General features: G+C 39.0%; 3 protein-coding genes across 8 annotated transcripts; 2 read left to right on the top strand and 1 right to left on the bottom strand.

Moving 5' to 3' along the window:
* Positions 1-3510: 3510 nt before the first annotated feature.
* Positions 3511-9842, top strand: map7a (microtubule-associated protein 7a). Of its 3 annotated transcripts, none has more exons than XM_085257437.1 (15): positions 3511-3998; positions 4633-4728; positions 4839-4910; positions 5029-5192; positions 5300-5399; positions 5586-5702; positions 5945-6072; positions 6175-6308; positions 6391-6629; positions 6715-6892; positions 6968-7136; positions 7233-7337; positions 8126-8176; positions 8325-8553; positions 8968-9842. In XM_085257437.1, exons 1-15 carry the CDS (start codon positions 3872-3874, stop codon positions 8976-8978), a joined length of 1920 nt encoding a protein of 639 aa, XP_085113563.1. In that variant the 5' UTR covers positions 3511-3871; the 3' UTR covers positions 8979-9842. The 3 variants fall into 3 exon arrangements, with proteins under 3 accessions (XP_085113563.1, XP_085113561.1, XP_085113564.1); XM_085257435.1 differs by having other exon boundaries at positions 5921-6072; XM_085257438.1 differs by lacking the exon at positions 5586-5702 and having other exon boundaries at positions 3512-3998.
* On the bottom strand, positions 9695-15527 carry LOC146552153 (uncharacterized). 2 transcript variants are annotated; one of them, XM_085257440.1, is made up of 13 exons: positions 15308-15527; positions 14976-15095; positions 14216-14335; positions 13941-14060; positions 13544-13663; positions 11614-11822; positions 11483-11528; positions 11269-11402; positions 10926-11057; positions 10705-10819; positions 10475-10609; positions 10265-10390; positions 9695-10185 (listed from the first exon to the last, which is right to left on the bottom strand). In XM_085257440.1, exons 1-13 carry the CDS (start codon positions 15495-15497, stop codon positions 10133-10135), a joined length of 1620 nt encoding a protein of 539 aa, XP_085113566.1. In that variant the 5' UTR covers positions 15498-15527; the 3' UTR covers positions 9695-10132. The 2 variants fall into 2 exon arrangements, with proteins under 2 accessions (XP_085113566.1, XP_085113565.1); XM_085257439.1 differs by having other exon boundaries at positions 9695-10160.
* A 672-nt stretch (positions 15528-16199) lies between these two features.
* On the top strand, positions 16200-25581 carry ahi1 (Abelson helper integration site 1). Of its 3 annotated transcripts, none has more exons than XM_085257717.1 (27): positions 16200-16333; positions 16652-16730; positions 17495-17613; positions 17883-18463; positions 18553-18641; positions 18742-18928; positions 19154-19346; positions 19430-19525; positions 19619-19804; positions 19902-20054; positions 20185-20317; positions 20512-20635; positions 20898-21127; positions 21711-21820; positions 21907-22025; positions 22155-22285; positions 22389-22529; positions 22627-22820; positions 22906-22951; positions 23037-23089; positions 23551-23668; positions 23972-24030; positions 24148-24213; positions 24298-24460; positions 24543-24613; positions 25181-25269; positions 25383-25581. In XM_085257717.1, the coding sequence occupies exons 2-27, from the start codon at positions 16721-16723 to the stop codon at positions 25564-25566; spliced, it is 3645 nt and encodes a 1214-aa protein (XP_085113843.1). In that variant the 5' UTR covers positions 16200-16333; positions 16652-16720; the 3' UTR covers positions 25567-25581. The 3 variants fall into 3 exon arrangements, 2 of the variants coding, with proteins under 2 accessions (XP_085113843.1, XP_085113844.1); XM_085257718.1 differs by having other exon boundaries at positions 16325-16456; XR_014890008.1 differs by lacking the exons at positions 25181-25269; positions 25383-25581 and having other exon boundaries at positions 24323-24460.
* Positions 25582-25679: the final 98 nt, after the last annotated feature.

Below are 25679 nucleotides of genomic sequence, written 5' to 3'. Positions count from 1 at the left end.
GCAGTATCGCTGTTCACAATAAAAGAAATAGATTTGCTTGCAGGAAATAACACAAACACAGTATCTTTGTTATCATATAGGGAAAAATGCCTATGGATAACACTCTTAATTAAATGATGCAAAGACTATTTTAAGTGATGCATGTATGAAACTATTTTGGGTAAATGCATTTCAAACAAAACACTGTTTTTAACTTTGTGCAGTAGCTTCCTTGTTTTTACCTAGATCCGTAACAGATATATTCTTTTCCCACCTGCGCAGTGGGAAGTGTCAGCTCAGTGACACCAGCCTGTGGTGTCACTGGTGTCTGTTGAGGGATTCTGCTGTTAATTACATGATTCAATACCAGCTAAGAGGGGTTGAGGAGATGTCCTAGTTCCTCCAGGAGAGCTAACCGTGTCACCAATAGTGCAAAGTTACTGGTTGCCCCTGCTGTCTCATATACTAACCTCATTCTCTGATGGATGTTGTCATCAAATTCAACTTTAAGCACAGAAGATGACTCTAGGGACCAAACCAGTCTGCCATCGCTGGTGTTTCTGTTTTGACAAAGAACAAAAATTAACATGACTTAATAATTTCCCATAGTTTTTGTTTTGTTCTAGTGTCTCTGTGCTCTTCTTTTTTTCTCTTCTTTTTCCTCTTACCTTCTAGCTTGTTAGAGCAGAGGGCTAATCCAGGTGCTGCTGGGTGTCTCTTCCTGTTATAAGGGAGTTCTTCCTTCCCACTGTCACAATTGCTTTCTCATAGGGGATCATCTGATTGTTGGGCATTTCTCGCTAATTTTGTAGGGTTTTGACCTTGCAATATTAAGCGCCTTGAATAAAATCAGATTGAAGTGGACTTCTTTATACAACATAAGAGTTTCAAAACACAATATCTGTGCAATAAAAGAAAGCATTATCTATATTATGGATGAATATTTAGGTAACACTTATGAATATGCATGAGAAAGTGACACCTTTGACAATGTCGTCTAGGATGAGTCACAGATGAGTCACAGAATGAATTGATACCAATCATGCAACCTTATCCCATGTAGGTCCAGTGTCCAAAGACCTCTTTTGGCTGTTGGTTGTAGATTGGTTATCAACATCTTATTCATGCTCCACTGACTCTGTGGGGACACCAGCTGACTGTGGTGTACTATATCGTTGGGGCACATTTCAGACTGTTTGGATGACGACTCTGGCAAGCTTGACCAGTGAAACACAGCCACAGGGCATTGTTGGTGGTGGTGTTGAGTTGGCATTGTGCTAACTAGTCAGCACGTAGGGCCTGGGTGTATTTGACCCTATATGACCTCAGAAACTAAAGAAATACTCAGAATCTGAGTGATTATTTTTAATGTCTGTGGATAGAAATGTGTACTATATATAATAAAACACCCTATTATCATATAATGGGCAAACAAAAATCATGTGAGAGCGTTTGTGTTGTCAAATTGTGTGAGCACATCATGGACAGTGCTTGGAGAGTCTATACATTTTTGCATCTTACCATGTTTCTCTCTTTAATCCCCAAGAAAGGAATGGAAACACCACCTGGTGGCTGAAGAACTGTCACTGCAGTTGGCTGTACTGTGTTTGGCTCACTACACAGCTGAAAAAAAGAGGACCATACCTGGAAGGGAACTAAAGACAAGGAACAAATATCCTTTCACTACTCTTAACAGTCAGCTGATACCCAAAATACTGCTCACAGTGCAGAGGAGACCGAATTTAGAAGGACTGTTAAACATACCTGACTTTTTTTTTTAAAAGCCTTTGGAGTGAGAGTCAAAAGGCAAGGTTTTCTGATCCAAATCAAGATATGTTATACAAGATAACATATAATTTGGACTCATTTGTGTCTCTATAGTGAGCACAAAAGAAAGTTTATATGTTTAAGCTGCCAGACGGGGACACATTCACCATAAAGTATGTAGGGCTTGAAAAGAAAAATACATTTTGAGAAGCTGTAAAGTTGTTTTCATTGCAGCTGTTAGTAGCAGTCGTTCCTTCTAGCTAAAAGAGTGGAGTTGCATGTAATTATGCACATAACACAACATTGCCAGCCTTGTTAGTGTTATTAGTAATTATTTCCTACAGATATGGATTAGTTTACCCTAGTGAAAAACAGTTTCATTGTCTAGTTATTATTATTATCAATATCATTATTATTATTATTATTATTATTATTATTAGTAGTAGTAGTAGTATTAACAGTTCAACTCAAACTGCACCAGCACAGTTCTTTTCTGGTTCCTGATTGGGTCATTCTAAATTTACTCAGAGACAGTATAGACTTTATTTTAGCTAAATCTAATGCTAACAGTTGTATGTAAGATGCCTATAAAATGTTTTCTTTTCTCTCAAAACTAACTATTTATCAGTAGATATTTGCTAATAAAAAGCTAAACGTTTTATACTTTTTAGAAAAAGTTCAGCTGATAGTTTAGCTTCATGAAGAAAGTAAGCTAATAGGCATGCTAGCTTAGTGTTTTTGTAGCTAACCATGGATGGAGAATTATCTCTTGCTTAAGCTGGCAGATGATTTCCATCTTTAATGGTGTTTTATGTTATGATGGCAACTAGGAAGGAAGAAATGAGCAGGTTAAACAACCTGTTCTCAGCTAATATTGATTATTGAACACAAGGCTGTAATGTAAAATGAATGCATTCATTTGATTGTACTCATTTATTGTTTTGTAATAATACTTTAAAAAAGTTACATATCAGCATATAAACTTTGCAAAATAATCAAAGATTAAATGCATAAAAACGTGTAAGCAATTTTTATGCCACTAAGCTTTCATACATTTGTGATTAACTTTGTCATAAATAACAGTTTTACAAAGAATATTAGAAAACAACACTCTGGTATCAAACTTTGCATTTAAATCATGTTGTAGCCTTAAATTAAATATCCATGTGAGATATACACACTTTCTGTTTTCAGTCGATTTCTAAGTAGATTGAAAATTTATTGAATGGCATTGCTATCTTTTAAACTTGTAAGAAAAATTGAGGTGACAGGTTAAGGTTAAAAATAAGTGTAGCACAGGGACTGCTGGTCAGCTAAGTTATAATGCACTGTTTACAAATCCAAGTGGTAAAGCACATAAATTAACAACAACAAACCATTAAGTAAAAATGTCACATGTAAAAATGTCACGTGTCAAATCTGGGTGGCTATAGCTGAATCTGTTTCTTTAAAGAAAGCCCGCCATCTAGTGGCCAGACTATTTCATTCGCCAAGGATGAATCATAGGGAAAAAGGCAATTTTCGTCTCATCTGTTATGAACACTAACTGCATCACTATATTGCCTGTTAATGTCCAGGCAATATATGTCATTGGATATTGCAGCCGTGATGCAATGGTAATTATGCATGATGGCAAGCTCTGAGGTTTGCTTCAATTTTTTACGGCCTCCAGGAAATGCTGCATCCCTTTGCCTGCTTCCATCCAGCAAACAGGCAGTGAGGTGGGGGAATTAAAGTGACACAGCTATATTATGTGAAAGTAAAGCAGAGCAGCTCACAAGGGTGAGATCTTTAAAGGGGGAGTAGCCTTTTTATAGATGAGACTCACAGAGGCTCAGAATCTCTTCAGACTTTCGTAATCCTGAACGAGACTGGAGGAAATTTTCAATGTGAACAACCCTGCCTTAATATTTTCGAATCCATTGGACACGGGTATAACTAAAGGCTTTGTATTCTTGCTTCTCTCCCTGTTTATTTGTGAGGCACAGATGGACAAGCAGCTGATGCAGGAGGCAGTTCCATGCACAGCACACTTAACCGAGGACCCAGAGGCATCTTGAAATAGAAATTCAAAAGAGGAGGAGGAGGAGAGAAAGGAAGGGGGTTTTTAAGGGAGAGCATTGGTATGCCAGGTTCAGTACATAGCATGGCTGTGCAGAAGAAACAGTGTGTCATCCCTCCATCGCAGGGACCTCTTTCTACACGTACCATCGAAAGCCAAAGGAAGAGAAACAGATATGAAAAAACAGAAGGTTGGTAGCCTTTTTCTGCGCTTTCTATGATTATCTTATCAAACCTGCCTTTTCATTGAATCAGAGATTGTAGATTAGAACCATAGGATCATTGCACCATATCGATTATTAGTTGATCGTATAGATTATGCATCTCTCTTAAGAAATCTTTGCACATGACTACCGTGAACTAAATAACAAGGCATCTGTTTGTACATATTACAAAATAAACTAACAACACCAGTACACGGTACAGCCCTAAAGAAACACCTTGTTTAAACTAATTACTCTTCAGTCTTACGTGTGCCACTCTATCTTAACCTTTTACAGTGTTTGATTCAGCTGCACTCATGAGGACTGATCAGGTGCTAGCCTTTTATATGTAGGCAATTTATAAAGGCTCTTTCATGTGGAGCTGACCCTGGGGCCAAACAGTCCTGAACCACCACTGTTTGGGACAGCTTCTTAAAAGCTGATTTGATTTGAGTTTGTGTCCAAGGGCCACCTCAAACAATTTAGTTTTATAAACTTGTGTCTGTTTACAGACGGAGACAATTCCAAGTATCTGTGTAATGAGTATGAGTTTTATTACAAAAAATAAAGCCTTGATGAAGGAATATTCTACAGAATAAGTTTTTTTTCCTCTCTCTGACAGAAAATGGCTCTTATCACAAACCGATTTCAGCGACAGTGAAGAAAGCAACCTGTTCTGTCAACATCTGCAACACAGTTACTCCTCGGGCTGCTGCAGGTTTTTGAGAGCACACTCACCCCGCTGTCATATTTTTAGGATGTCAGGCCATGTTTTTTTTACTTCTGTAAGTAAAATTGCTATTATATCGTATCCTTGCATCCTGGCAGGTAATGGACAAAATGTTGACGAGAGGCTGAAAGCCGCACGAGAAAGAAGAGAAGAGCACCAGAAGCTACTTGGTATGTGGGCCCCTACATGATGGTAATATTCACATGTCCTTGCAAGTACACTTACCTCAATTTCTAATAATATTTACATAAACAAAAATCCATGTTGTACTGCTTTGTTCATTCTTAGCCTCTCGGGAACTGAGCAGGTTAGAGCGGGAGCAGCGGGCTAGGCTTTACTATGAACAACAACTGCAGGAGCGCAAGAAGAAACTCCTGGAGCAGAGGCTCAAAGAGGAGAGGAGGCGTGCTGCTGTGGAAGAGAAGCGGAAGCAGAGGCTCAAAGAGGAGAGAGTGAGTTTTGATGGTGGATATCGAGTATTTTATTTCCAGCAATGCTGATGAGTTCACTGTTCAGGCTAAATTCAGTAAAATTAACTCAAAGGTGTTTCTGAATTAAGGAACGATATGAATCTGCAGTGCGTAGGACACTCGAGAAGAGCCAAAAGGCCCAGCAGAGCCTCAGTCAAAATGCAAGAGGAAGGAAACTCACTAAAAATGGTAAGCTAGGCGAATGTGCTTTCATTTCTCTCTCCTTTCTTTTTTTCTAACATAATCTTACTAAACTCATAACAACCTGCTTGCAGTATCTGTTGTCTCTGTACGATATCTTAACACAACAATTCTTGGCAAACCCTATCTTCTGTTTTTGCTGCATTTAAAACTTTACACTGATTAATACACTAGTTCCACATCGCTTGCCACTGACCACATGGGAGAAGAACCTGGTCAGTCGTCTCCTTACCCCCACATGCTCTTATCTGGCCAGGAGCAAGAGTGCTGGTTGTCAGTCAGGAGAACAAGGTACTCTCCCCCATAACAGAAGAATGTACTTATTTTAATTTAACATTAAGGAACTTCTGTTGCTACAACAACTAATATCTCAGGGCCCTCTGGTCTCTAACGCTGCTGTTTTTCTCTCTGCTGATACACTACTTCATATTTCCACCCTTTTCACTGTTCCCACCGTTTCTGCATTGCTCTCCAATTTGCCATAATTATGGCGCAAAACACTGGCTCAGTTGTCCATGTTTGTCGCCGTGCAGTTTCATTCCACTCCATGAATACCACCACCACTCACAAACCCCGGCATCACTCTGGTTCAGTCCACAACAGGCCATCTGCTTCCTCTGGTTCTCGCAACAGCCAGCACAGAAGCATCAGTGTGGCACAGGTACAGCTAGCTGTTTCTTTTCATTAGAAATCTTTACGATCAGCCAGCTGTCTCTTTTTTCAGTCAGTTTTGAATTGGAAATAACATTTTCTTTTGATCTAGATAAAAGCAGCAAAGCAGCAAAACATTGTTAAGAGGACCTCAAGTACTCTCTCTAACGTTCAATCAAATACCATCAGCGTCTGTGTAAAATCAGCTCTGATGCCGAGCAGAACATCCTCTCCATCATCAGAACGGTAGGTAAAGTGCCACAACTGTGCATCAGAGACAGAGCGGCAGTAATGTGAACAAAATGCTCCCTTTTAATTTTTCTTAAAGGACCTCACAAAGATCAGTCATCAAACAGCCAACCCTGCTCCAGCCTGAGCTCCCATCACTCCCTGAGGAAGATGCTGCTGCTTGCAACTCTGCCCTCTCTCCTGCTAACTCCAGGCCTGTCAGGAAATCAGTTGAATCTCAGCAAGAGAAACTGAGGGGTAAAAATCCACAGGAGACTCCAAGTTCAAACTTGCCTGACAAAGACAAAGTGACATCAAAGAGAACAGCAGGAGATGGAGGTAAGCTAGAAAAATGTATCTAGCACAAAGTGTGTCAATGTGTTTCTGGGATATTTATAGTGAAGTGTAAATTATTTCTCTTTAGGTCTCTCCAAAATGCCTCCTTGTCCAGCTCCACAGACTCCTGAAGTCATGTCCCGCCCCTCAGCTGGAACTACTGACCCAGAGGAAGCCTCACGTCTCCTGGCTGAAAAGAGGCGAGAGGCCCGACTACAGCGGGAGAAAGAGGAGCAGGAGCGCTTACAGAGGGAGGAGGCTGAAAGGTAAAAAAGCACATCCAAGTATATGGTAACAATATTCATTAGCAAGCTTTTAAGAACATTAGAAATAACATCCAGGCAGAGCCATGAAGAACTTGAGCGCAGGAGGGCAGAGGAGCGGGCACGACAGCAGGCTGAGGCTCAGCGTCTCATAGAGGAGAAGAGGAGAAGGGAGCAAGAAGAGCAGAGACGAGCTGAGGAAGAGAGAGCTCAGGCTATGAGGGAAGCTGCCCTCTTGCAGAAACAGGTGGGAAACAGAAAAGTTTGTTGTTATCATGCATTATATTCGTAGATAGGTTTTCTATTCACGTTCTTACTTAATGTTTTTTACCCGTCTGTGCAGAGAGAGGAGGAACTAGCCAAAGAGCAAGCACGAGCAGAGCAGTTGAAACAAGAGCGGGAAATGCTCGCACAGAAAGAGGAGGCAGAGCGCCAAGCAAGGAAAAAGGTGACAACTAGGATTTTAAAGTACGGCCGTCATTTCTGTATACAGCTCGGGCCACACATTAACTGAATTAATCAAAAAATAATAATACACCCCACTTAGCAAAAGAAGTTACAATGATAAAAATGGACACTGTGCAACTGAAAATATTTAAAAGACTTAAAAAACTGAGATTTTATTGTTTCCATTCATTGTTTGAACTTGATTCCTGCAACATGTTGAAAATGGCACTGTTGTATAATGCTAACCCCCCCCCCCAAAAAAAAACGAAATACCAAAATCTGACAACTTATAAAGTTAAGAAGAAAAATCAATGAGTATAAAAAGAGCAAGAAACTTTGAGAAATAAAGCTGCACTGGGGTTCATCACTCTGTGTAAGACTGCATGGACAAAATATTTCAGCCATTTAAGAAGAACCTTTTTAATTCTAAATAATTTGGAGATTTCATCCACTGTGATCACTAATATCTTTCAGAGTTTTACAGAGCCCAGAGACATTTCTGTACACAAGGGACGAGGCTGAAAATCGGTACCCTTGTTCCTTGGAACATCAGGAGACTCTGCAATAAAAGTTGCCTCATTTTAGCTTTTAGCCATTGCCACGGTTGTCAAAAAAAATATATTACAAACAGTATTTTTAAAAGTGGATGTTTTACTATTTTACCTTTAACTTGTAAGCATTTTTAAATTTATTATGGAAACAAGATGTGCCGAAAAATCTGTTTTATGAAAGACACTGAATGTATTCTCTGAGTGAAAGTATTTTAGTGAATGTTGTTTTCTTTTGCAGCGACTTGAGGAGATCATGCGGAGAACCAGAAGGACTGATTCTCCAGATACGGTGAGATTAAGTGTTTCGTTTTTTAAAAAGTCTACTGCCTCAGGTCTGTCATGACGCACATTCTGCATCAGCTATTAAACAATCTGTTTAACTTTTAAAAGCCACACAACTTGTCCTTAACTAAAATGATTAATGTCTTTTATCACAGAAATCTGTTCCAGTGAGGATTATGTCAAATGATGCCCAACCAAAGGAAAACACGCAGCCTGTGCACAATGGAACGATAGAAGATACAGCCAAGGCGCCAGTGGGAAATAAAACCACACAGCTGGGCCTGAACAGTCAGGAGGATATGCTACCTGTTGTGGCCTTCAAAGAACGCAGGTCTCTTAGAACTCTCACTGGCCTGGAGGAAATCCAGACCCACCAACGTGCAGGTGAGAAACAACCAGCATAGTATTTAAAAACACTTGTCCTCAGGGTGGGAAAGCGAAACCAACCATCAGTCTAATAATCAGCGAGTGTGTTTGTAGAATCACCCACCTTAAGTTACCAGTTACTCATTTACATGTTATAATTTGCCATATTAATTCCCAATTGGCTGTACTACCCACACAGGCAGGCTCACTCACTCGTGATTGATGATCCACAGTGATTTGTGCAGGCAGGCCCGCAGCAACCAACTCATGAAAACTCAGTTATAAATGGGGGAAAGTTATGCAAGCTTTGAAAAAAACGTATTCAGGTTGATGGTGAACAGTTCTATGCTCATAATGCTGCTTTCAAAATGTTATATTTGCTGTTTTTGATTTAATATCTATCATTCGTCGTCTTCCTTTGCTTTTTTTTAGAGGTCATCTGAATGCCTGCAGGATGACTTTCAAAGCCTTTGTTGGAGACCGGTGAATACACAAGAATTACTGCTGCACAGCTATTTTGCTCCCCTTCGGCACTTTGAAAGAGCATGTAAAATTATAACCTTGCCTCCCGATGAGGATGTCAGCATTTGGTCACTTTTCTGTGTGTAACCAGTGGCACAAGCATAAAGCGAATCGCATATGAGCTTTTTCAGTACAGCAGTTTTCTGATCTAATAACTATCCAAAAAGCAGTAGATGTAGACTGTGCTGGCAAACGTAGTGTATCAGTTAAGGAGAGTGTTGCCTCTGTTGAAATATTAGGAATAGGAACTCTAAACAGTCACAATATGCCGTATGCTTTTTGCTTATTCCTGATATTTCTTGCCACCCTTGCACTTTTTCTTCCTCGGTTTTGTCACTGTGGAGTTAGAATAGCAAAAGTGGCAGTTTGCTCAGAGAATACAAGAGTTTAATGTCTTAGCAAAAGATTCCTGCATTCCCACTGTACCTTAACCTTGGATTTTGTAAAGTATAGCAATCATGTAATTCAAAGCTGCTATGGAATATAGTTTCCAAAGACTGTGCTTCATTTTTGTTGTGTGTGTGTGTATTTGTGCCAATTTAGAGGATACAATGCACAGTGTATTTTTTTTTTTTTTTTTTGCACTGACTGCTTTGTTTGATATTGCATAATCACTTTACAAGCAATGTCTGATGCATAGAGTTTAAGAGTTTATTAATATAAAAGCATAAAACAAAACCAGATGTATCTGAGCCACAATATTTGATCTTATAGTTCAAGTACTGCTTATGACTATCACGTTAGCCTATTATATGCCATATTTGATTAAAGTTAATACTATGCCACGTCTTCGCCTTGTTTTTCCAGTTGAAAACATAAATAAACTGTAAAAATAAAAACTACCAAGCATTTTAAAACCCCAGGCTAAAAAACAAAAAAACAACACATATAAAAATGTAGCTTTTACATGCAACGTGGTTATGTTCATGCAAAGTCTGTGCGCGTCTCTTTGTAACTTCACTGAGAAAGTCCAGAGTTGACAGGAGATGGAGAAAGGGGCTGAATCATTTGAAGCAGCTGTCTAGTTTCCTCTGTCTGTGCATGCACCTTCAATAGCTGAACCTTTAGCTCACTGTTAGTCAACAGAGATGAAAAGTCTCCATCTGCAGAGGAAGACAGGAAGAAACTCTGAACTCTTACAATGACAGACTGTTTAAATTTTATGCAGTATTTTCAGTTCTTAAATAAATGTGCAATTAATGCAAACCTTTCTTGAGGTTAAATATGGTAACTACGCCAAGCTGCTGGAATTTAACATCTTTCTTTTTGAGGAATCCCAACAGGTACTTGGATATGGAAGTGTAATGTGGCTTCAACAAACGGATCATCTCTTCTGTAATGAAAACAGAAACATTTAATACATCCAGCGTAAAAACACAAAAGGAAGGTATTCTTTTCTCTTGCCACATTGCATTACCAGTCATTTCTAATTCGCTTATGATAGCTGCAGAGTTGTACGCCAGCTGGGAATTTCTGATTTGCTCTGACAGCTTCACTAAGCCTGAAACTTTTTCTGATGTTATGGTTGCTGACAATTTTGTCCGGAGTACATCTGAAACAGTGAGTAATTGTAATAGATTATTAAAAAGTTTTCCACCGCAAACATTCAAAATAAATAAGTCATTATTTCAAGTCAAGATCTCTCACCACAGGCCATCAGGTGATGCAAGCATGATGTCACATGAAGCAATGTCTCATCTGACAGGGTGTTAGACACAAGCGCACAGAGGAGTCCTGGTAAGCACAGACTTTCCATCACAGCCTAGATTACAATGGTTGGATTTAGGATAACTTTATCAGTCTTGGACAAATCAATAAAGCAGAGGTAGGAAAACAAAAAGAAAAAAAGAATTGTAGTCTGCAAGTACCTGCTCACCAACGTGGGAAGTGCACAGATTGGTGATTATCTTGCAGCTGTATGTGACTATAACAGAGTTTGATCTGGGATGATGAAGCACCTGACCAATTTCCTCCAATAGTCCTTCACTTACCAGGATGTCCTGGAATCAAATTACAAAACTACTGTCAATATTAGAATTTAAATAAAAACTGTGCAATTACTTTAGGTGACACTGAATGCCACTAAAGTAAAATTTCAATAAATATTGGCACAATGCAAAAATAAAACCATACTCAACCACTAAGCAGTTGTATAATAAAACCAGGACTGCTCCCAGCTTTATTGTTAATTATTTATTTAGGCTAACATACGGTGTTTGACGGGTGTGCCGACAGTGTAGACAGTAGCGTTAGTGCCGATTCAATCCACACTGAAGTAGAGGTTTTTAACAGCGCCTTCAGAGGCAACACGCAGTCAAGCTCCATCAGCTGGTCCTGAATGAGAACTACACATAAAAGTAATAAACACCATCTGCCAGAGGTATGATACCTTTTTTGAATTTACTTTTTATACCATTTTTATTACCATTCTTTGAAAGAGTCTGCAGGCACCGGCACGCTTGGGCTGAATTCTGAAAAGGAAGTTGGTTTTTTTTCCCCCTCTTTAAAAATATATTTTCTTTAAACTAAGTTAAAATAACTCATGTTCAGAGTTACCTTTTTCACAGGTGAAGACATAAGAGTCAAAAGAGACCTTGATAAATAGTGACCCCCAATTCTGAGCAATCTTGGGTGATGCTCGTGGATAGCAGAAATGTTGCAAAGAGCAGTGCAGCTATAAAACTGAACCTCTGAATCTGAGGACTGTAGGAGAAGAAGCAAAACAGGAATCGCTCCTGCTTGGCATAACAGCCTTGTTGACCAATCTGAAGAGTAAAAACATAAAATAAAAGGAAATGTAACACTGGAAGAAATTGAGAAGTTTCTGGAAAATACAGTTGTGCTTAAAAATTTACATACACTCGTCATCGGCATGGATGTCACGGGAATTTTGGCTTTTTAATTCTTTAAACTGTTCTTTTCCAGGGTGGAAAGACTGTACAGCATACGTCTTTAATGATTTATATAAAAAAATAAATAAAAAACACACAAATTGGGTGCAGTTCTCTAATCCACACCAAGAAAAAAAAAAGTGTATAGATAAAGTCTCAAATATATAATTACACCCCCAATAAATCAAATTCAAATTTTATTTGTCACGTACACAGTCATACACAGTACGATATGCAGTGAAATGCTTAGGTCTGGTCCTGCTGCTTTCCTGGTAATGGGTAAACATCCTCCCTTACTAAGTTACACATCGACCAGATGGTTTTAGTAGCCATCAACAAGCTTCTAGGCCTAAGGCCATGGCAAATTAACTCCTTGTTAGTGATCATGATTGACTACAACTCAGTTTCTTTTTGCCTGCATAAGGAGCATTTGTTTGAGAGCATATGTTGGACTGACCAATACTCAGAACAATGGAAACTCCTGGGAACTCAGTGAAGAACAAACAATGAGAACTGTTGCACAAGTTAGGAAGGTCTCTTGGAGTCAACTGCGGGTTTATAGAGCATTACTTCAAACAACTGTACATAAGTACAAGTTATTAGGATTTGTCACCACTTTGCCCATCTCTGGAAAACAAAAAGACCTAAACTATCACCCTCAGATGAGAAGAAATTGGTTCAGCAACCCAGGAACCACCAAGGCTCAAGCCTGCCTGAAAACCGCAGGAACGTCAGCATCACTGTTCATGTGAAGCAAGTTTTACATCAGTTGGGCTGAGGGGGTGCTGACCAAGAAAGAGAATACCACAAAGACAAGAGGTGTGCTTAGAGCAATAAAGGTGAGGCTATCAACTCAACTGTCAAGCATGGTGGTGGTGGTATCACCATACTCTGGGGCTGTTTTGCTTCCAGTGGTACTGGTACATGGCACAAAGTGGGTGGAATAATAAAGAAGGGAGGACTACCTTCAAATTCACCTAAAATTAACAACTAGATGATTGAAACTTGGAGTCAGTTGGGTCTTCCAAAGGGACAATGATCTCAAAGACACACATCAAAACTGGTTTTTGGAAAGGATGAAGGAGGCTAAGATTAAGGTTCTGGAGTGGGTTTCCCAAACCTCAACCCTATTTAAAAACAAAAACGAACAAACAAACAAACCCCACAAGAAATCAAACAAATAAAAACTCAACTACCTCTCTTGGCAGAATTGGTAAAATATCCATCCAGAATTATTGCAGAAGCTTGTTGATGGTTACTAAAAATATCTGGTTGAGGTGCAACTTACTAAAGGGCATCTAACAAAACATTAATACCTCCATTAATGTAAGGATGTGTGTATATCTGAGCCTGTATCTATACTTTTGACCCTGGGTCGATTAGACAAAACCCCAAATAAATTCAAAACTGTGCACAGACTCCTTGTTTTGTTTTTTTTAAACTCAATAAACATGTATACTGCACAATCATTCCTAGAAAAAGAACAGTTCAAAGTAATCCCTAAATTACAATGGCATTGATGCCAATGATGAGTGTATCTAAACTTCTAAACACAACTGTAAGTGCACAGTGACATTCAAATGAAATGGTCCCACCTGACTGCGTGAGGTGTAATAGAGCCCAAGTTGCATTCCGTTGGACCTTTGGATCAAAAGATTTTGCTAAAGCCAAGAGTGGTATGATTCCATCAACCATCAAAGAATCTCGATTTGACTCTGGAAAGAAAGATGAAATAGCAACCATGCATGCAGGGACAATTTTGGAGTGCTAGTGGCCCAAAACAAATTAGCAGAATTTCAGCAAGACAGAGGAGAGGTCATTTCAAGAAGCATATGGAACAAAATAACTACTTTTCTCATAAGGCTTCAGTTCTCTTGCCATCCTGAAAGTCCTGCTATTTATTTTGCAATACATAATACGTTTTTAAAATTAAGTGTTTGTACTTTCTAAACCGTGTCGAAAAATACTTTAAAAATTAAGGTCTGTACAAACCTGAGGAGGCCAACATGGCAACACAGGCACAGGAGTGACACTGAGCAGTGGGATCACCTGACCGGAACAACTCAATTATGGGCACCAGCATCCCCATTTCTATCACCAATTCTTTACACACTGAAATCAAATTTTATGAATGGCAAATGATAAATAAGCCATTTGATCCAAAAGAACACGAGTTTTTAGAATCATACTATCAAAATCACTAAAATTCTGGATTAATTAAAAAAAAATTATAATAATGTAAATATCTTACTATTATTATCTCTTACCATTATTCTTTAGTAACAGATTTACAAGGGCGAGAGAGACAGTCTTTTGAACATCGAGATCAGATGATAAAAGTAGAGCCACGATGGGCTCCATGAAGGCATCTGGTAATGGACAGTTCACTGTAACACACAAACAAGGGAAAAATAACACATTTTGAAACTTAAGTCATATTTTTTGCTGTCAGAATGAACAATGTTCGAGTTGAGACCAGTTTATAGTAGTTGTATGTCAGTCAGTCTTACTGGGAGAAGCTAAATGTTACAAATTTGAATTACATACTTGTAGCTGATTATGAATTCAAAAGATATATCCCTCATGAGTTGTGCTATAATCTCAAGCATCTAAACACAGCAATCTGTCAACTGCCACCTATACACAAAACACCTGGTCACCCATTTACATACTACAGAACACTGTCTATGCTGTATTGAAAGAAGAAGCCTCAGCCTAATATGCACAATAGGGCTCTTGGTTGGCAGATTATAATAAAGCATACTGTGAATTCCACAGTAAAATCCTCTTATTCTTCCTTCTTTGTAACACATGGGTCCATAAGTGGGCGTTTTATCTGCCAACCTTGGGGAAAAAATACAGTTGGAAATTTGCATGCTGGTCACACCCGTTAGAGAAAATATCTCTGCAGTAACTGATAGAGGCCTATGAAGAAACCTGAAGTGCAAACAACAGCTGATCATCTGCAAGCCAATGCTATCAGGAATACTGTCAGATGAAACAAAAACGTGAAATCTTTATACTCACGATGATGACTGAGGTGTAGATAATACATGGCTGAAGTCATTTGTAGATCAGTGTTTTCTGAGGTTGCAAGTTTGTTCAGTGTTTGCAGACTTTCCTGGCTGAGAAGTTGAGTTTCGTTGTCTGGGAGGGGGGAAAGAGATTAATTGAATTGATCATATAAACTTGTGTACAACTTTGAAGAGTAATAGCACATGCAGTATGAAAGTTTAAAGAAGTTGCTGTCTAAACGTTTACTTTGATGCTTTTCAATTTTCCAAATAACACACTGCCTCGGTTTTTGTTCTTCCACTGCGATTTCCATAAAAAAATACGCATGGCTGCAATTTTCCTACCACAGTTGAGGCGTAAGGAAGGCAAATCAAAAGCCGTCCTTCTCTCGGATGAAATCCTAAAGCAATTGCACCGTCCAATCTCTCTGAAAGCTTCCTTTATCTTGATCTCCAGCTCTCTCCAAGCGCTCCTCAAGTGATCCGCAAATTCCTTCAACAACTGCGAGCAGGTGTTACAAAACCCTGAAGCCATGACTGCATCTTGCACAAGGTCCCCACACCTGTCTATTTTACACAACCTGCACGTAGACACGCCTACTGCTGTGTCACGTGACTGCAAGGTAAATTTAGACTATGGAAAGTATCTTGCTCTTCTAGCTTTTTTTTTTTTTGCATCTCGACACAACTTTAAAAGTAAAACTTATTGTGACACTTAATAAATATTAATATCTAAATATTTTAGGCGTTTCGTGGCTGTGCAAGTTTGTGGAATTGTGCAGCCTTCATATTAAGTTGGTCGTATTTTCGTTTGCGTTTCTTTTGTTCTAGGCTACAAATTTATTGTATTCTGTCTTTGTGTGCAAGCCTTTGTGACTGTGATGTAGAATTGTATGATATTCCATGTGAACTGCGTAAAGTATATATCAGCTTACAAAAAAAAGTGCAACACGGGTAAAAATATTACATTACTTGAATAAATTAATAGGATACTTCTTTTGTGGCAATTGTATTAATGCAATAACTTATTTTTCTATTTTTAACATTATGGACAGATAAACATCAGGCTTTTAGAGGTAGACATAAAATAAGAAGAAAATGAAGTTAATCATAACAGAAAAAACATGAAAATGTATTTCTGTTATGAAATTCTGTCTTCAGCTTGATTGGTTATTGTTTTTGTATGTACGTCAGATTACGTTTGACCGGCTCCGCCTCTCTTTTTCAGATTTGTTGACTTGGAAACCGTCGAAGCGTTGTTGTTAAAGATGGAGGACCGGACAATCACTGCAGAGTAGATACATGCGCTGACCCTCGGCCAACTCTTCTGCTTCTTATACATACTTTTACGGACTGCTTCTGTGGGGCGAGGTTTGTTTTAATACTCAGACTGTTCGTTGAAGCTCCTAAATATTATCTTACCAAATGTAGTAACCCTGTAAAGTCAGTGAGCTATCAGAAGCATTTAGCAAGCTAGCTGCTAAAGTGGCTAAGGTTAGTGGTTCACACAAACTGTACTTTTTCCTATACTCTGACTTCAGCAAATAAAAACACCACGGGAGACTTAATACGGGTTTATTTTACTAGAGTGCTAAACTATATAATTAAACGCTTGGCTAGCAAAACCTAGCTAACCCAGTAGAGGTTTTGTTGTGCAACTTTAACGTCGTTGTCATGCATTTCTTTTAGAATGAGAGTCTTAAGTCCTGGATTATTCTCATTTTGCGCTCGGAAAGAGAAACACCACGCTGTCTGAGAATGCCAGCAGGTACGTTTCCTGTTGTTCCCTCCTCACTCCAATGGTGGAAGGTTCTTTAAATTAAAGTAGCAATGTCGTTTTGTATCGGCTGCTCCCATTTGGGGTCGCCACAGTACATCATCTGCCTGCATCTCTCCTTATCCCTCTGCATTTCCTCCTTCACTACATTCCCGGATCTTTTCTGTAGTCTTTCTCTTTTCCTCCTGTTTGGTAGCTTTATGTTTAACATATTTCCAATCTATCCGCTGTCCCCTCCTCTGGACATGCCCAAACCCCCTCGGTCTTGTTTCGTTAACTTCGGTAGCGTTTCCAAACTCTTAAACTTGAGCTGTCCCTATGATGTACTCATTTTTAATCCTGTCCATTCTGGTCACTCCCTTAACATTGTTAACATTTTCAACTCCATCACCAGCTCCAGCCCAGATTCCTGTCTTTTTCTTGGTGCCACCATCTCCAAACCATACATCATATTAGGTCTCACTAAAATGTTGCAAAATGTTGTTGGTGTCCTTCTTTCCTCTCATATTTATCTCCACCCACTCCACCATGCCTGCACTCTCTTCTTCACCTCACTTGCCCCCTGTCTGTTGCATTGCTACTCTTACTTCTCTTACTTGGTGTGATGCAGTAGCGTAAAAATGCAGTTACAAGTTTTGCAAAAAGATTTGATCAATCTACAGAAGTGTTATCAACAACGTGTAGTTAATCTTATTTATGTTATAAAGTCTAATCTGCATTGTCACGTAATCTATTTAAAATGTTCCCTTTTATAGGTGAGAGTGAAGACCGGGCAAAAACCCGGGAAAGATTTAATGAAGTCTTCAAGAAGTACACAGAATCTGAGAAGAAAAAGTTGAAAAAGAAAAGCACTGAAACTCCGGAGACTATTGTGGTATGTCATTCTTGTGTTCTATTGATAATTTTACATCAGATGCTCTATATGTTGGCAAAAACATATAGAACTTGCAGGACATGTCTTAAAACTATTTCTGAATAGTTCCGAATCCTTGTGGATTCTGCATTTTATGTAAACAAGGCTGTCATGATGCCCTTCTTCCAAAACAGACAACATGTCGGACATATTTTAATTGCGGAAGTTTTAATAAATAACAAAATAAAAAGACTGTAAGTACTGACACCTCTTTACCTTTTCCTCTTTAGCTTCAGAATCTAAAAAAAAATATCAACCTTGAGAAGGACACAGAAGACAATGAGACCATCCTCCAGAACACATATGACCCAGAAGAGGGCAGCCCTCGCTACACAAAGAATAAAAGAAGGGAGAGAGAAATTTCAGAGAAGGTTAATTTTAACAACAATAGAAACCAAGAGGGGATTAAAACATCAAAATCTAAAAGAAAAAGTAAGAGGGACCTTCCCTCTCCTCCTATGCCCGAGGACATCGGAAGTCACATCCAAGAGGATGCAAATGCATCAAAGTCTGAAATTCCATTGGATCCAAATGATTCTGTAGGTGGAAAGGCCCCAAAGCAGAAAAATAAAAAGGGAAAAAGCAAAGGTGATACAGAGGTTAAAGAAGCAAGCCAGGAGGAGGACACAGAAGATAACCTATTGCATGAATACCAGCAAAAGATAGTAAAGGAGGACCAGAGGACTTCAAGGAGGACAAGGGTCAAAGGAGAAGATGAGAGTGCTGTCTCACAAAGTGTTACGCTTAGTAATGATGTGGGGAAGAAGAAAAAGAAAAAGATGAAATCTGTAGTCACAGATTCAGATGCAGGGTGTGTATAACTATTAGTGTACTATGGAGTTATATTTAGTGATAAAGCAACAGTGTTTGATTTCTTTCTACTTCTTTTTTTGCCTCCAGGGATCAAGATGAAGATACAGACCTGGATGCTGATGTGGAAAATGAAACAGAATCCAAGGGAAAGAAGAAAAAGAGGAAGAAAAAACATGGTGATTGCACGATAATTCTCAGGATTCACCAAGTTCCAGTTAAAGGTGAAGAAAGGTGTTGATGGTGATGCATTTCATATTTTGTTTTCTCCCCTTGTAGTTGTCAAAGACCAGAGTGAAGCGGAGTCAGAAGCACCTCAGAAACCAGTTTTTGATGACAACCTTGTTCTTGGAGTGTACATTCACAGAACAGACCGCCTCAAGACCGACTTGATGATTTCACACCCCATGGTGAAGATCCACGTTGTTGATGAAGCCACAGGGCAATATGTGAAGAAAGAAGACTGGTGAGACATTTCTGCTATTAAGTTTAGTGGTGTGTTTCAATTTCTGGGCACATTTTTTATTTAGAAATTTTTACCTTAAAATAATTGGACCATGGTTACTTGTTTTTCAGTTAAATTTAGGCACGATCTATAGATATTTGTATTTATAAGCCACTTAACTGTGCCAAAACCTTTGAATTATAACACATTTTGCCTTCAGTTCAAATTTGTTTTTCTTTTTTGTAGTCATCGCCCCGTATCCTCATTTTATGAGCAGGAAAACGTTGACCATGTTCTCCCCATCATGACCCAGCCTTATGACTTCAAGAAGAACAAATCAGTCGTCCCTGAGTGGCAGGAGCAGATCATCTTCAATGAACGTTTTGGCTACTTTGTTCAACAACATGACGAAGGCCCCAAAGTCATACTGTTCTTTGAAGTAAGAGTTATTTCAATAACAGTTAATAAACCATATTTTAACATTTGTGACAGTAATTTCCTTTATTGAAATGTTTTGCAAAGATCCTTGATTTTGTGACTATGGAAGAAGCAAGAGCCAACATTGATGTTGACAAGCATGATCGAGGTTTCCGAAAGATTGCCTGGGCATTTCTGAAGGTAATGTGTTTAATCTGATCATTTAGAAAGAAAAGATCAGTCTGGTTGTATTTTAATCTCCCCTGTTAATATGTATGCCCCTCCATTTTTCAGCTTGTTGGCACAAATGGTGTCTTGAATATTGACAGTAAACTTCGTCTCCAGCTCTTTTGCCCTCCACATCGGGCAAAGAGCCAACCTAAAACAGTTGAGGTGGTTGAATGGTGGAGAAAGTACCCAAGAACCAAATATGCATCTACCCTCTATGTTACAGTAAAAGGCATTAAACTCCCTGAGCATGTAAGTTAGCTGCTACTGTCTAGTTATTGGAAGGTTAATAAATCTTCATATGTACATGGATGGAGTATGTTGTAGCTGAGCTGGTTATGTTCTTCAGGTGGACCCTAGTATTCGGTCTATGATGGCACTGCAGGAGGAGAGAGGCAGCACCTCCTATAGTGAACTGCAGAATGAGATCACCAAGAGAAGTCTGACACAACCTCTAGACAGCAAACCTCTAACCTTGAGATGGAGCAGGCTGCCTGGTCAGGTTTGTAGAAGGGTTTAAACTGCTCCTATCAATATTACATACAAATATACATGTTCATATTTTTAGCCTGAACATGGGTAAGTAGCAAAGAGTGGCAGTCAAAGAACTAAAGAGAGTTTTACTGTTGCAGATCTGTCGAATTCCTAACAAGCCAATGCTGGCATTTCGTGGTGGTCAGATGGGCTGTTTCACAGTACTCTTTTCTCACGCTGGAACCATACTGGCTGCTGCTTGTGCTGACAAAGATGCGTTCCCTGTTGTAGGTAGGTCACATCTCATCGGTGTAAAAGTCCCCCTTCTAATGCTTTGTTGACTCCAACCAGGTAATTTCTTTGCTGTTTGTATGCCACGAACACCTCTTTGATGACATCTGGATTCTTCCTTGTCTGTGCATATATATTTTTAAAAAATCAGGTAAAAAATAAATAAATAAAATAAAATGCTGTTTTTATTTCAGTGTATGAGATTCCCTCTGGCAAGGTTTTGGCTGCCTTCAATGGTCACCTCAAAATAGTGTATGATCTCTGCTGGTCCAGAGATGACTGCAGCCTTTTGTCTGCCTCCTCTGATGGAACTGTCAGGTAACTTTGTCATTGTACAATGTAAGATTAAATAAAAGTGATTAGAAGTGAATGAGGTTTCACTGTTTCTTGTAGTGACTCAGTTTTTGTATAATCTATTATATTTTAGCTCTAAATAAAGTTACCTAAGTTGTAGTGTGTGTAATATATTGCTTTTTTGAGAAACGGCCTCAACAATACTGGTGATGTTCTGATTTAAAAACTAGCAAACGCATTTTCTTTATATAAAATAGTTTTTGTATTTTTACATTGTTTCCCTCAGGGAGTGGAATGTAGAGAGGCTTCAAGTAACAGCCCAGAAGGTGCTCCCTCATCCATCGTTTGTGTACAGTGCTCGGTACCATCCTACAGCCCAGAACCTGGTGGTAACTGGGGGCTACGACTGCCTGATACGAGTGTGGAGAGTTGATGTCGGTGATGTGAATGGCCAGCTGCTGCAGGAGTTTGAGGGTCACGGCAGTTTCATTAACACAGTTTGCTTTGACTCCGAAGGTACTGTAAGCCCTGTTATGGAAACATGTCCCCGATGTGTGTGTGTTTGTGTTGTCAGCTACTGTGAGTTAGGAAAACTTGGAACAAGATAAGAGTAAATGTAGTCTCTTAAAGAATGATGTCTCTTGTATATGTTTTAATGAATCTTGTTATTAATAGCTGTAAATAAAATGGTGGTTAATGTGAACTTTATGTATAGCTCTGTTTTTATAAATCCACTGGCTCCAATTTTTCCCCAAACATTCCTGCCAGTATAACCTTTATGCCAGACTGACTGATTTGCTTTGACTTGCCTTGGACTATTTTTTTCCATTATTAGAGAGAGTAACTGAGATTTAAATTTGTCTTAGACTGTTTACGGTCACTGTCATTTACTTCAAGGCCCAGTTCAGAGAGAAGGAAAGCTTCTCTTTTTAAAGCAAAGAAAAACTCAAAGCCAGCCAACTAATTCTGGTTTTGTGTCTATGAGGAACATGTGTGCCTTTCTGTGAAGGGGTGTTGTGTTTGGTCTTTTATAATGAATGTGAGGCTTGTTCTCTTGTATATCTTATGCCATATCTGATGTTGTTTTCATTGTAAATAGGTCAACGAATGTTTTCTGGAGACAACATGGGCCTCATCATTGTGTGGAAAACCTCAGTAAATGACAGCAGGCAACAGCAGCAGCCATGTCGCCACTGGTGTATAGAGAGGGTACAAGAATTGATACTATTCACTGCACTTTATTTAGCTAATGTTAGTTTATGGTCATTTTAAAATCCCATGTTTTCTTTTGGCAGAAAATTGATGAGAGTGATCTCAGTGGTATCCCCATCAACATGCTGCAGCTCCATCCGAATGGGCGGTGCCTGCTCATACATGCCAAAGACAGTGTGCTGAGGATGATGGATTTGAGAATGTAAGACGAAATTATAATAAAGCAAAGACAAATATTAAAGTATTGTATTATACTCTGCATATAAATGAGGAGTGATTATTATATTATTGTATGTGTGTTTGAATATGTGTTTGGCTTTCCCTCTTTAAGTCTGGCTGTAAAGAAATACACTGGAGCCATTAACTACAGAGAGAGGATTTACAGTACTTTTACACCATGTGGGAACTTCATCTTTTCTGGCAGTGAGGATGGGATGGCGTATGTCTGGAATACTGATACAGGTGAGCATGAAATTTTTATTTTTTCCCGTAACAAAGACACTAGTCGGTTCTTAATGTTTTTGACAGTATTCTGCATAGTTGCTCCAGCCGTTTCTTTTCCCAGGTGATCAAGTTGCAGTATATTCAGAGCTTTGTTACCCCACGGCTCTCCACGGCGTGTCATTTCACCCCTACGAGAACATGGTAGCTTTCTGTGCCTTCGGTCAGAGCCAGCCCGTCCACGTGTACCTGTATGACCGCAAAGGTTTGTGTTTTGTTTGACAAAAGAAGAAGTTAGTCAGTAGTATTGTACAGACTTGCACGGCTTCATATCTGCCTTATTTTTCTCTTATTTTTTCTAGTTTCCCAGATGGAGGTGCACAGTATGAAAGCAGCAAGCAGATCAGCTTCTGAAGATATCAAAACTGTTTTAAACACACCTGACCCTCTAGCTTTGCAGGACACATCTATTTCTGCAGCCATGGATCAGTTTGCCCAAGCAACAAGACTTGCACTGAAAATGCAGTGTGTGAAGGAACAACTGGACTCAGTTCTGGTAAATGCTCATGTTAATTTTTAAATGTAGAGTGAAATAAGTGTGCAGTTAAATTAACTGAAATTCTTTTACATATTTTTTTCAGGAACCACGTCAAAGATCTTCTGCTACTGGATTCATTTATGAGCAAGGTACTCTAAGCAGTTTAGATGAGAAGGACTTTATATAATTAGCTATATTAGATTTGGTATTTTAACCTATTTTTCTGGTTTGCAGATAAATTAAGCAGTACTCACACAGGCCGGAGCTTCACATCAGATGTCGGCACAGTGAGTTTTTATCAGTACTATATCAAAATACACACCTTTATATACTGAAGCATTGCTGAGGTCAAGCTTTATGAGTCATTTCTGTCAATATTGATTTTGTTTTCTGTAATCTGCCTCCAATCGCTTTATTGCTCAGTTGCCCTCAATGTGTTGACAAGGGAAACAGCATAGAACCGGGTTTATATACTTTAATTGTAAACTCAGCCATTTTTCCCCTTTGTGTAATATGCCAATCCCGCTCTGTGTTAATTTATGTTTTCATATTTCAAAGAAATGTATGGATTTCTATTTAACCTTGATTTTAAATCTGTGTTCCTGACAGTGAGAATTGTATTAGAGGGTTTACATGAAATACACAAATGTGAATTTTACTTTTATTATAATACAAAACAGAAAATTGCATTAATTGATTTATTGCACCTTAATGCTGTTATGTATTTATTTATTTCTTTTATTTACAGACAGGATTAAATGCCTCACTCCCACCTCCATCTCTCCTGTCACCACACTCCAGACTGAAGCTCACTGGTGCTCTGGCAGAGCAGCTTATCCCACAGGCTTCTCTGAGCACTCAGCCCTGTAAGTGGCTTTTTTCAGTTAATCACACAGTTATTTGTATTTAACCAGTGGAGCTGTGTAACTGAATTCAAATGATTATGAAGATTATAACTGTGCTACGTACAACTTGGGCCAAGTCTTTTCAGCACTGTGCAGCATGTATGCTATGAACAGAAACACAGATGGACTGCTGGCAATTGTTACCCATCTCTTGAAGTGACTACTGCAAATTGCAGTTACTGCAGTAATGTACAATATTTACCGTGGTAATACATAAAATATTACTGCAGTTTCAATTCTTGATGTTTTTTCTTATACTTTTAGGTGGGTTCAATCCTGTTGGTCATTTTCTAAAAGGTGCTTCGTCTTTTAGACTACAGACGGTAAGATTTTGTAATGTTTCCAATTAATCTTAATGCTGCTGAGATAGGCAAGGACTGCAGTGGTGTCTGCCTGCTTGTTGCTATAAGAATGAAATTATTTCCTTTTTTCCTTGTCAGACTCTTCTTGACCACGTCTCTTCAGGGATCCACGTGGAAACTGATTCTGCACCTGTTCAGCAAGTAGTAAGTATCCAGTGTAATTTAAAGCTCAGCCGCAGCCTTATTTCACACTTATTCAACTGTCCTACCTTTCTGTTCCATTCATAGGTTGTTTCTCTTTATGATTACAAAGCAAATCGCTCTGATGAATTGACCATTCGCCGTGGTGATGTCATCCAAGTACTGTACAAAGACAACGAGAACTGGTGGTTTGGACGCCTTGAAAATGGGCAGCAGGGATATTTTCTTGCTTCTTACGTAGCAGATCAGAGTAGGTGGATTATCTTTTCTTGTGGTAGATATGCTTTTAAAAAATTGTTTATAAAAATGATAAAAACATGTTATTGTTGTAGGGGATTACAATGAAGAGGGGACTCACATGCCTTTGTCTAAAGAGCCTGATGAGAGGTCAACACCTACTAGGGTAAGAGAACAAAAAAATCAGAGTGGCGTCTGACTGGGACGTGTTCATTAATGTATTTTGGCTAAAAGGTGAAGTGGGGGTGGAGTTCACATCTCATTAATTAATCTTTTTATACCCACTGTAGGCCTTTTGTCAAAAAAATTGTCAGCTTGATTTCATGTCAGTTACAAAAAAGAAGAGAAGACTGAAAAATATCAATATATTGCTCTGTGGTTCCTGGTTCTCCTTTTACATACTACAGCTACAACAATATTTTGAACAGCAGTGGTCTTTGTCATTCCACCTTTTGTGCATGAAAATAAGAGATTTGGAACAAAATATCAGTTTCTGTATTTTTCAGTCTTCTGATGCAAATCTAGCTGTAGCTACAACTTCCATGTTCTGCTGTAAGCAGCTATTTTGGCGAAACTATGACAAACCGTGAGTCATTTTAAAGCCTACAGTGGGCAAGTGTCACTTTGATTGCTTTTCATTTCATAAATTCACAAATGTGGTCTGGTTTTATATATGCGTGATTTTCCTGTTCCCATGGGCCATCACTTTTTTCTTTATACTCGTATCTCCAAGGTGTCTGCTGCCATTAGTTCTTCTGGAGAACTTAGGTTTCTTTCCGAGCCGACGCTTTCCGACACGGAACCTGAGATGGCAGTTACTAGGTAAGTGGCTCTCTTTGCTTCACTCCGAACTACTCCTAACTACACAGGCTGATGAAGCTGTATTGTGGTGGAGAGATATTAAGTGCTGATTGTGAAATACGTTTCCCACATAGAAGTAGAAGAAAAAAGAAGGTGAAAAAGCCACGAGTCCCTGCAGCTTCCTCTCAAGCCACGTTTTCAGATGCAGACGCATCAGCGTCGACCAGTAGCACCAGGAGGATAGGCAGATCAGCAGGGCGACCTCTGCCAAAGAGGCCAACAGACAATACAAACAGTGCCTTTGAGCCTGATCCATAAACTCATGGAAACAAACAGCAACCGTATGTCTGCTTTATTCTGATTTTTATTTCAGCTGTGATCTATTTTTCACTTTTTTTTGTTTGTAAATATTTTTTTAGTTTTGAAAAGTC

The sequence above is a fragment of the Mchenga conophoros genome, linkage group LG19 (assembly GCF_057382185.1).
Source record: "Mchenga conophoros isolate Kocher_MC1m ecotype Shallow Benthic linkage group LG19, M_conophoros_male_GT1.1, whole genome shotgun sequence".
NCBI classification, from domain to species: Eukaryota; Metazoa; Chordata; class Actinopteri; order Cichliformes; family Cichlidae; genus Mchenga; species Mchenga conophoros.
This window is presented reverse-complemented; position numbering and strand designations above follow the sequence as displayed.

Coding starts and splice junctions, on each gene's coding strand:
- ahi1 (XM_085257717.1), top strand. Junction 22,821..22,905: donor AACAACTGGACTCAGTTCTG/GTAAATGCTCAT, acceptor TATTTTTTTCAG/GAACCACGTCAAAGATCTTC. Junction 24,214..24,297: donor CTGCACCTGTTCAGCAAGTA/GTAAGTATCCAG, acceptor TTCCATTCATAG/GTTGTTTCTCTTTATGATTA.
- map7a (XM_085257435.1), top strand. CDS start 3,872: ATGCCAGGTTCAGTACATAGCATGGCTGTGCAGAAGAAACAGTGTGTC. Junction 5,703..5,920: donor TTGTCAGTCAGGAGAACAAG/GTACTCTCCCCC, acceptor ACACTGGCTCAG/TTGTCCATGTTTGTCGCCGT. Junction 7,338..8,125: donor AGCGCCAAGCAAGGAAAAAG/GTGACAACTAGG, acceptor TTTCTTTTGCAG/CGACTTGAGGAGATCATGCG.
- LOC146552153 (XM_085257439.1), bottom strand. CDS start 15,497: ATGGCTTCAGGGTTTTGTAACACCTGCTCGCAGTTGTTGAAGGAATTT. Junction 11,823..13,543: donor ATTACACCTCACGCAGTCAG/GTGGGACCATTT, acceptor TTTACTCTTCAG/ATTGGTCAACAAGGCTGTTA. Junction 10,610..10,704: donor GCATCACCTGATGGCCTGTG/GTGAGAGATCTT, acceptor TCACTGTTTCAG/ATGTACTCCGGACAAAATTG.